The sequence below is a fragment of the Glycine soja genome, chromosome 7 (assembly GCF_004193775.1).
Source record: "Glycine soja cultivar W05 chromosome 7, ASM419377v2, whole genome shotgun sequence".
Taxonomy (NCBI): domain Eukaryota; kingdom Viridiplantae; phylum Streptophyta; class Magnoliopsida; order Fabales; family Fabaceae; genus Glycine; species Glycine soja.
In genome coordinates this window covers 1,498,298-1,513,296 of record NC_041008.1, presented here as the reverse complement: position 1 = coordinate 1,513,296, position 14,999 = coordinate 1,498,298, and the positions used below count along the sequence as shown (strand labels likewise).

At 32.4% G+C, this 14,999-nt stretch overlaps 3 protein-coding genes across 6 annotated transcripts; 1 reads left to right on the top strand and 2 right to left on the bottom strand.

The window, feature by feature from the left end:
* The first annotated feature begins 696 nt into the window (after nucleotides 1-696).
* Nucleotides 697-2,678, top strand: LOC114418784. Of its 4 annotated transcripts, XM_028384291.1 has the most exons (4): nucleotides 706-1,157; nucleotides 1,514-1,768; nucleotides 1,857-2,013; nucleotides 2,131-2,678. In XM_028384291.1, the coding sequence occupies exons 2-4, from the start codon at nucleotides 1,595-1,597 to the stop codon at nucleotides 2,166-2,168; spliced, it is 369 nt and encodes a 122-aa protein (XP_028240092.1). In that variant the 5' UTR covers nucleotides 706-1,157; nucleotides 1,514-1,594; the 3' UTR covers nucleotides 2,169-2,678. The 4 variants fall into 4 exon arrangements, 3 of the variants coding, with proteins under 3 accessions (XP_028240093.1, XP_028240091.1, XP_028240092.1); XM_028384292.1 differs by having other exon boundaries at nucleotides 697-1,768; nucleotides 1,857-1,997; nucleotides 2,158-2,678; XM_028384290.1 differs by having other exon boundaries at nucleotides 705-1,768.
* Nucleotides 2,679-2,956: 278 nt separating this feature from the next.
* On the bottom strand, nucleotides 2,957-7,607 carry LOC114418007 (protein NRT1/ PTR FAMILY 1.2-like). Its single transcript, XM_028383125.1, has 4 exons — nucleotides 7,311-7,607; nucleotides 6,997-7,214; nucleotides 4,338-4,885; nucleotides 2,957-4,254 (listed from the first exon to the last, which is right to left on the bottom strand). The coding sequence occupies exons 1-4, from the start codon at nucleotides 7,417-7,419 to the stop codon at nucleotides 3,309-3,311; spliced, it is 1,821 nt and encodes a 606-aa protein (XP_028238926.1). The 5' UTR covers nucleotides 7,420-7,607; the 3' UTR covers nucleotides 2,957-3,308.
* Nucleotides 7,608-11,646: 4,039 nt separating this feature from the next.
* On the bottom strand, nucleotides 11,647-14,762 carry LOC114418006 (protein NRT1/ PTR FAMILY 1.1-like). Its single transcript, XM_028383124.1, has 4 exons — nucleotides 14,396-14,762; nucleotides 14,096-14,313; nucleotides 13,044-13,591; nucleotides 11,647-12,952 (listed from the first exon to the last, which is right to left on the bottom strand). Exons 1-4 carry the CDS (start codon nucleotides 14,505-14,507, stop codon nucleotides 11,995-11,997), a joined length of 1,836 nt encoding a protein of 611 aa, XP_028238925.1. The 5' UTR covers nucleotides 14,508-14,762; the 3' UTR covers nucleotides 11,647-11,994.
* Between the last annotated feature and the right edge of the window lie 237 nt (nucleotides 14,763-14,999).

Sequence of the window (14,999 nt, the reverse complement as noted above, 5' to 3'; positions counted from 1 at the left end):
GTTTAGATTTTCTTTTTATTTCATCTTATTCCTTCTAATTTTAAGAAAAAAGGGGAACAATATTAAATGGTAAAAAAGTGTTAACTATTGTTCTGAAAACTGAATCAGAAATTTGGTATTTGGTGAACGATCGAATGTCTGGTTCAAGTGTATATCATCACAAAATCAGCGTAGAGAAGAATTAGTAAAAAAATTGAAAAATAGTAAAAAACTAATAAAACCTGGTGCTAATTTTTTTTTCCAAAATGTAATTGTATATCGAAAATTTTCTTTTCAAAGTTTTTAATGTTGCTGTATTGTGAGGATATTTCTTAGATATTTTTTGAGTTAAAAGTAGAGTATTTTTAAATTAAAGAGACCGAAATAAGATACAAAATGTTGGCAGGACTAAATTTGGATTTGAAAAGTTTTGAAGAGAAAAAAAAAGTATTTTGTCCTTTAAGAAATACCCTATAAAAGCTTTGACACTTGACTCAAGAGGGGTTAGATTTTGACACTTAAGACTAGGTCTCCTTCCCCAGAATAATTTATTCAGAGAAACAGTTTTATTTATGAGTTCCAATGACTGACTAAATGTTTTTGTTTATAAAAAAAAATAAAAATAAGAAAGCATTATAGATGGTTAATTCTGGATGCATCCAAGCCACATTGGATTGTATCTAACATTTAAGTCTGTAAGGTTTTGATGTTAACAAATTATAAATTTTATGTGTTAATCTTATGCTTTAGCTATAGATTTATCTCTGTCTATGAGATACAAGCAGAAAGCATAAGGAAAAGGCTCTGGACGATGAATCAAAATTTTTTTTCACCATATCAATTTCATCCATTAAAAAATGCTTTAAAACAGAATTAAAATGCGAGGAAAATGGTACATGTTCCCCTAAATATGGCAGTGTCCCACAAAACACTTGGGTCATTTTCGCTTCTGTTGGATTGCGCTCTTGTTGATTGCTGGTCTGGTTACTTGTTCATTTGCGCATGCTCTTTTCTATTTGATAACTGGTAGTGTTTGTTTTTCTATTGCTTGTGAAATATAATTTGTCTTCTTTTTTTGCTCTGCAACAACCAACAACATAGATATGTTTTTTAGTCTCTGTTTTGGGAGCAACTTGGAGATCAATAACCTTTCAGCTTCAATTCCCTCTGTCACTAAGGTGGATCTTTTGTAATTATCTTTTAATCATACTTACTGTCATTATTTTCTTATTCATCTCTGTTATCGATGTTAACAAATCCGAAGTATGTATTTCTCCCTTTCCTTCTTTTAAAACTAATACTCAGAACTGATTTTGGAGAAAAACCATTTCTAAGACCAGTAATGCGTTCAAAAACCCAGTTTTGAACATGGAACCGGTTTTGATACTAAAACCGGTTTCTCCATCTACAACGATGCCCTTAGGACGCATCTAGTGGTCTAGTAAAATAAAGTTGTTACTTGTGAAAAGGTAAAACCAGAATGAATAAAGTATTGTGACTTTGTCATAAAAGTAAAACAAGGTTGATTTTTCAGTTGTCACCCATCTAACACACCCTGAAGGAAGAGTGATAAAGTGAAACAGGGAAAAATTCTGTTTCTCTCTGGTTTGTGGGCATGGTTGAGAAAGAGATGGAAGATCCCAGTCTAGAAGTGATCCGGAAATGGATAAAAGGCCTGTCAGATGGGACTTATGGTCAAGAGTTTACTTCCACCACAAGGGTTATCCGGCTAGTAAAGGCACACAAAGGTTTCATCCTTTGTGACTTGATCATACACAGTGGCTTGTTGGTAATAGATTGATAATAATCTGATTCTCCTTTTACTTGAAGCATTTATCTTCCCTTTTCATGGAGATTCTTTGCTTTTATGTCTATAGGATGAAAATGGAAATTGGCATGTCAGTGCCATAGCAACATTAGTTGACATCATTGCAAGTTTTACCTCCTACTCCGTTACCTCGTGTCTGCAGGTCACTCTTGATTTAAGTATCTCATACTACTCAACGGCAAAGCTTCAAGCAGTTTTCTCTTCATGTAATATCTTTGGTGTTTGTGAAGAAACTTAAAGCCTTGACTTGAATCTAATTGTTTCATTCACCAAATGCATTCATTTTTTGTACCAAAATTTAGTTTTTTTTTTTTTTTCTGTAGCTTGTATAATTCACTTTTTAACCATAGGAAGAGGTTGAAGTGGAGGCAAAGGTTATAAGAAAGAAGGATGAGTTGATTTCTGTGATTGTGGAAGTCAGGAAAAAGCATAATGGAGAACTGGTTGCTCTTGGAAAGCTGTGGATGGTAGCTAGAAAGAATCCAAGAAAGTAAACTCTACTTTGGTGTTTTAATACTAGATCCCATACGAGTAAATTCAGTGCTTCCTCTAACTACTTCGGTGTTTTAATATATAGGTAGACGAGTAAATTCAGTGTTTCCTCTTAGAGTGTATACTGTGAGAGGCCTAACTCAACCCCAAAAGCTAACTCAAGGGATGAGGGTTGCCCCTTACTTATATATTCTAATGCGGGATTAACTTTTAGTCAATGTGAGACTTGGATTATTTCTAACACTTAGTTTGTTAACAGTACCTATATATTCATTGGAAGTCATTGTAATTACTGCAATAACAATAATTTATCACAACTATTACTACTACTATTAACGACAATAATGAATAATTAAATAAACCGAGTAGTTGATCTGGTTGATACTCTTTCCATTAAAGTAGACATTACTTTTATACAATGATTCATTTATATTTTTCCTTAGTGCACTAAAAGTAAAGTGAACCGTTATCTAGTTTCTTGAGTCAATGATTCAATAATATTTGAAATCATGGAAGGATATCGTCTGTGGAAATTATCATTGGGTACTGGCCACCAGAAGTCCCCACTGTCATTATAGAAATTCATGCTTAAAAAATTCATTTTTTTTCATCGGTGGTTTTAATTATCTGTATATTCCAAGATCATTGAGAGTATTCTCAGATCAAATTGTATCGTTTGCAACATTTTAGAATAACAATTTTACTATGGAGCAAATATACATATTGACATACCAACACAGTTTACAGTTTACAGACACACATTAATAGCCTGTTGATATCTGCATCTACTACTAACCAAAACATGAAAATATAAATATGGCTATCCAAGTAGTGTATGTGCCTACTAAGTTCAACATCTCAACTAGGCAATCATCGGGTCTTCTGCACAAATCCTTGCTCTTTCCCTTTTATTGTGAACCAGTAGTTCAGTTAACTTTTCCTCCTTTGAGTCATTGTTTTCACTAATCTTGAATATCTTCTCAACAGGATCCCCCATTCATTGCCAAATCTAGTTAACTCTTTTCTCATTTGAGCCAATTCCTTCACTAACATCAACCTGGCCCATATTGCCCAATTGAGTGAATTCTTTCTCATTTGAACTATTTTCGTCAGACACCTTGAATAGTTTATCAACCGTGGGTCCATAAGCCCAACTGCATACTAGATAATACAGTATATTAACAGCACTCAGTGAAGCAAGAACCCAGTAGTACCTGTCATAACGACCCTTGTTAATATTATCTAAAACCCATCCCTCGTTTCCTCCTCTTGAAGTAGCATTTTCCACAATGCTGAATATTAAACTAGATAACACATTTCCTGCAGCCATTCCAAGTCCAAAAAGGCAAGCGGCAATACTTGACATAGTTCTTGGAAACTCAGTGTAATAAAACTCATTTTGGCCTATAGCATTGAATGCTTCAGCCATGCCTGACAAGCAAAGTTGAGGAACAAGCCACATTGCAGACATATTCAACACTGCATGTGTGTCATTAATATGTCCCTCCCTGATTGCTCTCCTTCGCCTTTCATTCTCCACAATAGCTGCAGTTGCCAAGTGGAGAAAAGAGAAAACCAACCCAATTCCCATTCTTCTCTTGGCACTGATCCTAACTGGTTTGCCTCTGAGCTTTGATGCTATAGGAATAATGACACGATCATAAAGAGCCACCCATATAAATATTATAAACACAATGACTACGGCAAAAGAACCCGCTGGGATTTCAAAGTGTGAAGTGATATGTCTGTTGAGGGATTTAGCTTGCAGTAATCCAAACGAGCCTCCAATGTTAACTGACACCATGATCCCCGTAGACCACAGTGGAATAACTTTAATAATAGCTTTTAGCTCTTCCACTCGATCTATTGTGCAGAGACTCCACGGATTTGAAGCTGATCCATCAGAGGCTATATCTTTTTCTGGATCTTTAGTGATGCAAGCTTTATTCAGAAACCTAGAAAACAAAACATTGTCAGAAGTTCAGAATTTTTTCATCCAGTGAACAAGCAAAACATGATAATAATGAGAGTGGTCAACCTTAGTTTATCAGTAGGAACAACAAGATCAGAGTCCTTCCTACGATGGTACATTGCAGCTGAGTTCCTAGGTGGTAAAGGAAGCTTCCGGTTCTTATAGGCCACGACAATTACTTGTGCTAAGCCAGTGATTAAGCTGCCTTGTACTTTATTCTTTACATAAAGTGGAGAAGCAAGAAAGAAGAAGAAAGTGGACATGAACATAAGTGCTGCTGGAACTCCAAAACCCACTTTCCATCCAAAATGATCTTGTATATATACTATGACTGTGAGGGCAATTATAACAGAAAAAGCTGTAGAAGCATAATACCAGCTGAAAAATGTTTCCAATGCCCTCTGGTTGTTTGGGTTATCTTTTTTATTCACCTGGTCTGCGCCAAATGCGATGGAGCATGAAAGGCCACCATTTCCAATGGACATGAGAGCAAAGGAAGAGATTAACATTGTCATTTGCCCAGCTGTTGCTGGTTTACATCTTTCAGTTGCAGGGTTGCAAGGAGGAGGCCGAGCCTGTGGGATGATGGCTGTTAGGCACAAGAGTGCCATTCCCTGTTAGCAAAATAAAAAGTTATAATAAAATTAACTCATTTTAACTATTTTGAATGTCTTGTAACCGTGAAGTCTGACCAAGTTTTACAGATAACAGAGAAGAATGTGAAACAGGTTTGTATTTAGTGTTAGACTGTTAGTGCATTAAAAATATAAAAATGTTAATATTGTCTTGTATTTCGTGCATCAGGATTCAGGATAGCTTATTTATCTCCATATATGTCACTTATACGTTGAAAAGATCATATAGTTGTGAATTTATATTTTATCATATGTGAAATGGCTTTTGGCTTCACATTTCTGTTTATACAAATATATAAAGGAGGTCCAGTGGAATAATCATCGATTAGACACTTCAATATTATATAAAGAAAGTAATTTCTAGTCGCTAATAAAGTTGCACTATTCGTTCTTGTTTCATCAGTAAAAGTATAAACAAATCTCAGATCATGTACAACTTACAACTTTTAGACTGGAACTAAGAGCAAGGGACAACTACACAGATCATGCCAATAACCAATGAATTTTCAGAGGACTAGTAATTGCCATGAGGTTTGTTCATAACTAATGTGCAACAGAACTAAATATTTCTTTCTTCAAAAAAAAAAAAGAACTAGATATTTCTTAACTTTTCTTGCTGTAAAAGTATTTACTTCCTTATAGATTTATATAGTATTCAGAAGAGATGGACCTTAGATGGATCATTCCCATTACATCATATCTCCAAAGGATTATGGTTTACTTTCGTGAAGACTAAAGACAACAGAATCACAGGTTTTGATATCCAATCAACTCGATGCAATCAAATGTGTTTATGGTTTTAAGAAAGAGTAGTTCTATTTATTATGAAATGAAAACCACACGAATTTCACGACAGTAAAATGGACGGTGGTAATTTTTTAATATTGATTAAAATATTTGAAAAACATGTTATAGGACTATAGGAGAATTCACAAAGATCAATTGTCGTGCACTTATAACGAAATCTGTTTTCGTAACAAATAATATTTTCCTTTAGGAAGAGTTTCCTTTAATGGTACATTGGTACACAAACGCAATTTTGGCTGTTGTGTCAGTTTTTGGGTATCCACAGTTTTCCACAATGTTAAAGATCGTGCAAAACAGTAATTATGATCACAATCGTAATTTAAAATCCTATACATATCCATAGCTTCATTAGATGAATTCTGCTCTTGTGGTACTTAACTTTTAACAAAAAGGTGATCAACTCTATATTGGCTAATTATCTCAGAAAATCCTCCCTCCGCCAACAGAAAGAATAGAAAAAACAATTAGTTATTTCTATCAATAAGTTACACTTCCGTGCATAGAAAGCTTACTTAGAAATAGCAACATGGAAGAAAACTACAAACATTTTCCAATTATCTCGGTTTTTTTTTTCTTAAAAAAAAACGTGGAGAGCATAAAGCTACAAAAAAAAGTAACCACTTCCCCCAGAGCAAAGCTAACTTAAAGATAGCAACATAGATGAAAACTACAAACATTTTTCAATTATCACATCTGTTTTTTTTTTTCTTTTAAACTGTAGAGTGCATAAAGCCACAAAAAAAGTAACCGCTTCCCTGCAAAGCAAAGCTTACTTAGAGATAGCAACAATGAAGAAAAAACTACATAAATTCTCCAATTGTCTCAGCTGTTTTTTGTGAAACCGTAGGGTGCATAAAGCCACTTTTGTGTCATGAGAAGTAAAAAAGTTTTCGGTGCATTTTGTTCCGCACTACTAAAAAACCAATTGATTTTTCCTTATTACTACTTTGAGAATAATTGGATGGGAAAAGGACAAGTGAAGCTCCTTAAACTGAACACTAGAATTGTGAATTTATCAGAAATTTGAGATGAGACGCAAGTTATTCCAACTTAATGAAGCCAAAGCTCATAGAGTTCAAGTATAAGAGACAACTACCATGGAAATATCTCATTGTATTAATATGATAAAAGATGATGAATTATTACAAAGATATTCCTATTTATACCAGTGATGTGTGTCTAACAAACTAAGTCAATCTGAACCATTGAACATAACAGTGATCTTATGATGTTTAACAGAATTCAGAAGAGAAAAGGCAGAAAGGAATCTGAAAAGAAAGTACCAGGAAAGAGATGGAGGAACCAAACCCAACAGAGAGGAATCGACCGAGGCAAGAATCAGCAATGAAAGCACCTATGAGTGGTGTGAGATTGCTTGTTGCAGAGGATAAGAGAAGCACCTGAGTTGCTTTGGCTAAATGAAACTTGTAACTCCCCATCAAATACAATATCATGTTCGGCAGAAGACCGATTTTCGCCACGCTTGCAAGTGCTTCATTTGCTGCGAACACAACCAAAACCAAAAACAATGAGAATCCTTAACCAAACCAAATCCATGTTTTTTCTTTGTTGTTATGTGGAACAAAACAAAGTTTACCTATGATGAAAGGCATGGTAACAATACCACCCTTTTTCCTTTGTGGTTGTGGAATGTGTTGAGAAGCCATTTCCAATTCACTTGAACAAAACTCCACTTCCTTCTCCATTATTGATGCCTATGAAGGAGGCAACAACAATATAGAGCCCTTAAATACTAGTACTCTTCATGCAGCAAAGAAAGATGTCAGAGCTTCCAATCTGTGTCTATACTCTGCTAATTAACAAATAATATAGAGCTCCAGTGTACCATGTGAGTGTTTCTGTTACAACATATTCTATACCATCACTGTCCCACGATATTTACAATGTATCCGTTATATAAATGCATCAGTTACATGCAAGAAATAATTAACTAATGCATTAGTATCAATTAAAATAATTACATTAAGTTACTTAATTTTAATTAATAATATCATAAATTAAAATTGTTAATAAGTTATTCCGTCCATCTTAATATAATTGTCATCTTAAGTTATTCTATCATAACAAAAAAATTAATAAATAGATAAAAAAAATAACAATTTTATAAAATTAACTTTTTTATTATTTTTATTTTTTATTTTTTTAGTCCATATAATTAATATTATAAGAGATATAAGTGGAAAAAAATAATTAATATTACATAAAAAAATTAAAATAATAATTATTTTGGAATAATTATTATTATGAGACAGAAATAGGATAAATGTATAAAACGAGTGTCTCCGTAAGAGTATAAAAAGAAATGAATTCTCCTAATCAATGGCGTATTGATTTTTTTATATTGAAATTCACTATAAATGCATTAGAAATCCTAACAGAAGTGTATTAATGACATGTTTTTAATAAAAGCTGCTCTTAACGTAGTAGTTAGCATTTGCCAAAAGAATTAACAATTAATAATTTGAAAATGGATCAATGATTCTTGTAGTTAAGATAAAGAAAAATTCACCTGTGCTTATTATATTTCTGTACTTCATAATTTCTACATAAATATTTTTAAAGCACTCTGTATATTGAAAATAGAAAAAGATTTAATATAAAACACTTTTAAAAATTTAATATATTATACTCTTTTAGTTTTTAACTATTATTCGTTCGTTACAGTGAAGCTGCATTATATATATGCTGAATTGGCAATGAAAAAATGCATGATTGGGAGTCAAATACGCGTATATTCTAAGTTTCCAGATTATCCTTTTGGTTTCAGACTGCACGCCTGAAATGGGACAAATGACATACAGACGAAGCTTAAAGATTGCATCAACTTGGCAATTAATTATTCGCAAGCATGCAAAAAATATTACTTATCTATGCATTTATAGCAAGATTAATCTAACGTGAAAGAACCTATGATAGCAACATTATAGTGAAAAATTATGGTCCATTACCTAGTAAGATGATCCATCCTGACATTACTTGTGCCAGTAAAGATATTAGTCGTTATTCAAATTTTGTTTTTATTTATTTATCAAATTAGTGTATTTTTTTTTTAAAATTACTAACACGGAATTTGTGTACGATTTCCTTTTACTTTTTACTCAAAAGATTTTTTTAAGACTTTTTACAACTACAAATATTTCTAAATGTTAATTATATCCAAATGCATGCATTGATTATACTCTGTTTGGTTTAACTTAATTTTTTAAAAAAGTGATTATTTCTTTAAAAAATATCTAATAAATTCGTTATGTATCTTGTGGATAAAATCAATAATTTCTATCGCGTGGATATATATATAATTTAAGCGCATATTTTAATTGTTTTTAATAATTAAAATTAATATTCTTACTTTTTTTAAGGAATGACAAATGAATGTTTTATTTAGAATCAGTGTTAAGTTTTGTACATCAGACAGAATACAATAATCTTTATAATAAGGATAATCCTTCATCCAAAGCATTTCGTAAAGAATTTAAAGCAATTAAGTTTTGCTAAACAATCTGCCACCCCATTTTACATTCCTTTTGCACAAATACCAAGTCTCATGTGTTGAGGCTTTGTTTGTCCCTCTATCATCAATTGCTTTAAGATAAACCGACCCTCAGTCATCAATTAGTTTCTCCCGAATGTCATTAATTAATTCAATTTGATTAATTTAATAACCCTTTTTGACTTTTGGAAATTCTTATTTCTATATGTAAAAAAAATAATCTTATTTCTAGTTTAAATTTAACTAGAATTAATTTAAAGTAAAGAAAAGCTAAAATATATTAAGTTTAACTAAGTTCATTTTAATATAATTATTTTTATTTTAAAAATGTATTGCTACTACAAATATAATTTATAAATATAAAATTACTGAAAAAGAGAAGTCTACTTTACCTAGACTTTATGAAAAGGACGTGATAGCACCTTTGTAATTTAGCTAGTGTTTTGGAATCTTGTGATCATCGTTACTTCCTTGTCTACAGTGAGTTTCTCACTTGGGCATTCATCTTTAAAATGCTCATTATATTCCTAAAGAGTCAAAGACGTTGGGAAATATAACTATAAGAGAAGAGAAACCACACGATTATCATTTTGAATACGACTAACGTTGGTGTTCACATTATTAGTTGCTAGGAAGATGCAGTACGATTAACGATTAATTCTATAAATAAAAACATAATAAAAATAATATCAAGAATGCTGATCTTATTTTAATTAATCTTTTACAAATATTCATTAGAATTATTAGATCTTTTTACAGGTACTACAAAAATATTATTAAAAAATTTGGTTCCATTATAATTAGTTTTAAATGATTATGATACAAGTTAGTTCACTTTAAAGTACGTGAGCTTATAATATTAAATTGCTTGGCCAAGCAATTTTCCATTTCTTATAGTCATGCATAAGCAATTTGTATTACTTTCTTTCTTTTTTTTAGGGTGTCTGTATTGCTTTCTTAAAAGAGGAGGATATTGAAAAAATCATTAGTGCAAAATTTATTAGAAAACAAAACTTCATAAAAGAGGAGGAATATAATAGTCATAGTCATGTGCTGTGACATATACTCTTTTCAGAAAATGTTCATTCATATATGCCATACAAGACCAAAACTTCTGCCAAGACAAAGATCCTAAAGAAAGAAAAGCTAAGGCGTGAGAGCCAAAAGGTAGACTTCAGGATTATGATGATGGGATTGATGGCTACTATATTGTAATATTTTTCAGAAAAATGTAAAGAATGCAATATTACTTTCTTCTAAGTCTATAAATGATACTATCAGACAATACTACAATAACATCACCGTAAACTTAATGGCTTCCAAGTCAATAAATGATATCAGACAGAGTTACTCTTTTTTTTTAACAGACACTGTTACTTTTAATTAAAGTGTACTAGAATAAAGTTATGTTTCCATAAACTTCTTCAAAATATTTTAAGAAAATAAAGTATAAAGAAAATAAAATAATTTTTCTGATAAATTAAAATTAATTTATGCATAACTTAATTTGTTGAAATTCTTTTATTTTAACTCATATATAAGTTAATTTTAGCTTATGAAAAATATTATTTTATTTTTTCTTATTATTTTCTGTTTTTAAGTATTTTTATGGAGAGATTTATCTAAAAAGAACCTTATAGTAAAGTAGTTAGATAGTTTGTATGCAATTATCTTTTATTATTGTTGTAAAACAAAATAAAATAATAAATATTTTTTATTAACATAACAATATATATAATAGGAAGTTCAGATTTTTCTTAAAACTAAATTTAAACTTTTAATCAGTATAAAATGTCTTGCATACCATTTATTTATTTTTACTCTCTTCTACTTATCTAAATAAGAGAAAAAAAATTCTACTTTTTTTTCTCTTATTTCTATCTATCCAAATAACATGTTTTTTTTTATATATTATTTCTCTTCTATTTATATGTATCCCATTTCTTTCTCTTTTATTTATTATCTTCCTATTCCACTTTTCATCTACCCATAACATTATATTTAACTTGTCTTCCGAATATGAGATGTAAAAGAGGTTCATGACTAAAATCAATGCAATTTCTCTTATTTTCATTTACTAGTTCTTATTTACACAAGGTATTAAAATTAACAAAGAGTACATAAAACTATAATTACCTAGCAATATATTTTTGCATATAAAACAAAAATATATATAAAAAAGCATCATAAAAATGTGTTCTTTTATATCATGTTACATTTATCAACTAGTTCAACAATTAATTTCACCATTCACATTAGCTAGTTCCAACATTTAGTTTTCTTGAACACTTCTAATATAACAAGTTAACTCAATAGTTTTTAACTAGAAAATTATTTTTTAAGTTTCAGTTATCTTTTCTATTAGTTTTCCCAAACATAATCTATATATAAGTGTGAGAATATATAAATCAGAGATTCAGAATACAGCAAAATGAAATAACTCAGTAACTAGCAACTGAACACGCATGGGAAAGATAGGTGCTTTGCAATCCTTATGTAGTATGATTTGAAGAATCTTGTCAAACCATATGAAATATTGCCTCGTACAATATCAACAACCGGTTTCAGTTGCTTAATAATAAAGTAGAACAGAGTTCAACCAATGATTGGTCAATTTCAGCTATCACCAAAAAGATTGTTGTATGGATGACCCACAAAGGAATGAAGGGCGAGGCTCCAAAATAAGAATATTTTGTTTGTTTTTGTAAATTGAAAACACTAACATTCTTATTTATTTATTGAAAACACTAAAACTAATCTCAATCAGTTACTATTTATGTGAAGTTCTTAAAATTTCTTCACTAACCTGAGATACCTTATCAAACTGACCCTTAGTCCTGGATTGAATTAATGGCAATTCTTCCTCATTGGAACCATTTTCTTCAGTTACCTTTGATTCTTGATCAGCAGTAGGTCCATAAGCCCAACTGCATACTAGATAATACAGTACATTAACAGCACTCATTGTGGCAAGAAGCCAGTAGTACTTGTCAAATCGACCCTTGTTAATGTTATCTGAAACCCATCCATCTTTTCCCCCTCTTGAAGTAACCTTTTCCACAATACTGAATACCAAAGAAGATAACACGTATCCCACAGCCATTCCTAGTCCAAAAAGGGAAGAAGCAATGCTCGACATAGTCTTAGGAAACTCGGTGTAATAGAACTCATTTTGGCCTATTGCATTGAATGCTTCAGCTATGCCACCCAAGCAAAGTTGAGGAAAGAGCCACATTGCAGACATATTCAACACTGCATGTGTGTCGTTAATATGTCCCTCACTAATTGCTCTCCTTCGCCTTGTAGTCTCAACAATTGCTGCAGTTACCAAGTGGAGAAAAGAGAAAAGCAACCCAAGTCCCATTCTTCTCTTGGCACTGATCCTAACCGGTTTGCCTCTAAGCTTTGATGCAAGAGGAATAATGACACGATCATAAAGAGCTATCCAAATAAATATTGTAAATATCATGATTACACTCATAGACCCAGCTGGAACTTCGAAATTTGGAGTGATATGTCGGTTAAGGGATTTAGCTTGCAGCAATCCAAACGAGCCTCCAATGTTAAGATACATCATGATCCCTGTAGACCACAGGGGAATAACTTTAATAATAGCTTTTAGTTCTTCTACTTGATCAACTGTGCAGAGACTCCACCGATTGTAGGCTGACCCATCAGAGGCTATATCTTTTTCTGAGTCTTTAATGAAGCAAGCTTTATTCAGAAACCTAGAAAAAACATCACTAAAAGTTCAGTATTATTTCATCCAGTGAGTAAGCAAAAGATAACAATTTGGGTAGCATGAATATGTGATTCAACCTTAGTTTATCAGATGGAACAACTAGATCAGAGTCCTTGTTACGATGATACATTCCATCTGAGATCTTATGTGGTAATCGAAGTTTCCTGTTCTTATAGGCTACAACAATCACACATGCAAAGCCAGTGAGCAAGTTGTTGTGTGTTTTATTCTTTACATAAAGTGGAGAAGCCAAAAAGAAGAAAAAAGTGGACAAGAACATAAGTGCTGCTGGAACTCCAAAACCCAATTTCCACCCAAGATGATCTTGGATATATACAATTCCAGTGAAGGCAATTATGACTGATATCGCTGACGAAGCATAGTACCAGCTGAAGAACATCTCCAAGGCCCTTTGGTTATTGGGGTTATCTTTTCTATTCACCTGGTCAGCACCAAAGGCTAGGGAACATGAAAGGCCACCATTTCCAATGGACATGAGAGCAAGGGAAGAGATTAACATTGCCATTTGTCCAGGTGTTGCTGATTCACATCTTTCAGTTTCAGAATTGCAAGGAGGAGGCCGAGCCTGTGGGATCATGGCTGTTAGCCACAACAGTGTCATTCCCTGTTACCAAAAAGTCAACTTTCTTTTTAAAACATTAACTAACAGAATCTAAACTAACTTTTAACAAAAATAACTAAGTGCAAGGTCATCATTTAACAAATACAGAATTACTGTGAGAACATCTAATCAACTAATGAGTAATGACAAATTTGAATGTCTTTTCTGGGTAAACCAAGGGCATCCCATTCTTCTTTGAGCCAGTTAAATTTTGAGGGACTGATCTCTCCCCACAAAGGCTTGCTTTTCTATACACATGAACATGATCTTCAGGGATCGAATCCCTAAACACATCCTTAAGAGACATGGTTATCTGCCAACCATGCCACACTATATTGGTAACTAATTTGAATGTCTTGTAACCCAATGGACTGATTATTTTATTTCTCCAATAGAAAGGGACATTAAAATGTCAATATTGTGTTCATAATGAAATATATGGAAGTTGAATTTAGAGAATGACATGATATGTGAAGGAAAAGGAATAGCTTATACAGTTATACCTACCAGAAAAGTGATGAAGGAACCTAAACCAACAGCGAGGAAGCGACCCAGATAAGAATCAGCAATGAAGGCTCCGGGAAGAGGCATGAAATTGGTGGTTGCAACTGATAAGAGGAGTATCTTGGTAGCTTTGCCTAAATGAAGATTGTAGTTTCCCATCAAATACAATATCATATTGGGCAGAAGCCCCAACGTTGCCACCCTCGCAAGTGCTTCATTTGCTGCCATTCATTCAGATCAAGTCAACACCCAAATCAAAACAGGATCTGAGAAAAACATAGTCCGAGGTTGAGGGGCACAAACCTATGATGAAAGGCATGGTAACGAGGCCACCCTTACCACACCTTTGGGGTTGGGAAATGCGCTGGGAATCCATTCTGGATTGAGCTGAAGAAAGTTCTAGTTCCTTCTCCATTGATTAGCCACTGTTAGAGTTAGAGCCTTCTTCTTCAACCCTTTTACTAATGCAATTCAACAAAGACATATATATATATATATATAGTACAAATGATACACATCTTCGTCTACTCGCCACAGCCACAGCCACAGCTTGCCACCTCCTTCTATCAGACCCCTCAACTAAGTCAATGGTCAACAAACCCTCTCTTCTGTTCTCCTCCCATTATCAAAGGCTTCAAATTATACTGTCGTCGCAAATGGTTTCAATTAGAATATAGTAATTAGGAGGCATGGATAACAATGTGGTATATAACAATAGATAGTTACCTATTGTAAGATTTTATAAAAATTAAAACTCTTATAATTATTCTCGTAAATTTGTTCATAATTTAAACTAAAATTAAGAATAAATAAATTAATATATCTATGGAAATGGAAAAAAATTAATTAACCTCATTTAAGTACACAGATTCCATTTAAGAATATACTTTTTTTCTTAAATTATTCG

Coding starts and splice junctions, on each gene's coding strand:
- LOC114418007 (XM_028383125.1), bottom strand. CDS start 7,419: ATGGAGAAGGAAGTGGAGTTTTGTTCAAGTGAATTGGAAATGGCTTCT. Junction 4,886..6,996: donor GTTCCTCCATCTCTTTCCTG/GTACTTTCTTTT, acceptor TTTTGCTAACAG/GGAATGGCACTCTTGTGCCT. Junction 4,255..4,337: donor GTTCCTACTGATAAACTAAG/GTTGACCACTCT, acceptor TTTGTTTTCTAG/GTTTCTGAATAAAGCTTGCA.
- LOC114418006 (XM_028383124.1), bottom strand. CDS start 14,507: ATGGAGAAGGAACTAGAACTTTCTTCAGCTCAATCCAGAATGGATTCC. Junction 14,314..14,395: donor TACCATGCCTTTCATCATAG/GTTTGTGCCCCT, acceptor AATGAATGGCAG/CAAATGAAGCACTTGCGAGG. Junction 13,592..14,095: donor GTTCCTTCATCACTTTTCTG/GTAGGTATAACT, acceptor TTTTGGTAACAG/GGAATGACACTGTTGTGGCT.
- LOC114418784 (XM_028384292.1), top strand. CDS start 1,595: ATGGTTGAGAAAGAGATGGAAGATCCCAGTCTAGAAGTGATCCGGAAA. Junction 1,769..1,856: donor TCATACACAGTGGCTTGTTG/GTAATAGATTGA, acceptor TTATGTCTATAG/GATGAAAATGGAAATTGGCA. Junction 1,998..2,157: donor ACTCAACGGCAAAGCTTCAA/GCAGTTTTCTCT, acceptor TTTTAACCATAG/GAAGAGGTTGAAGTGGAGGC.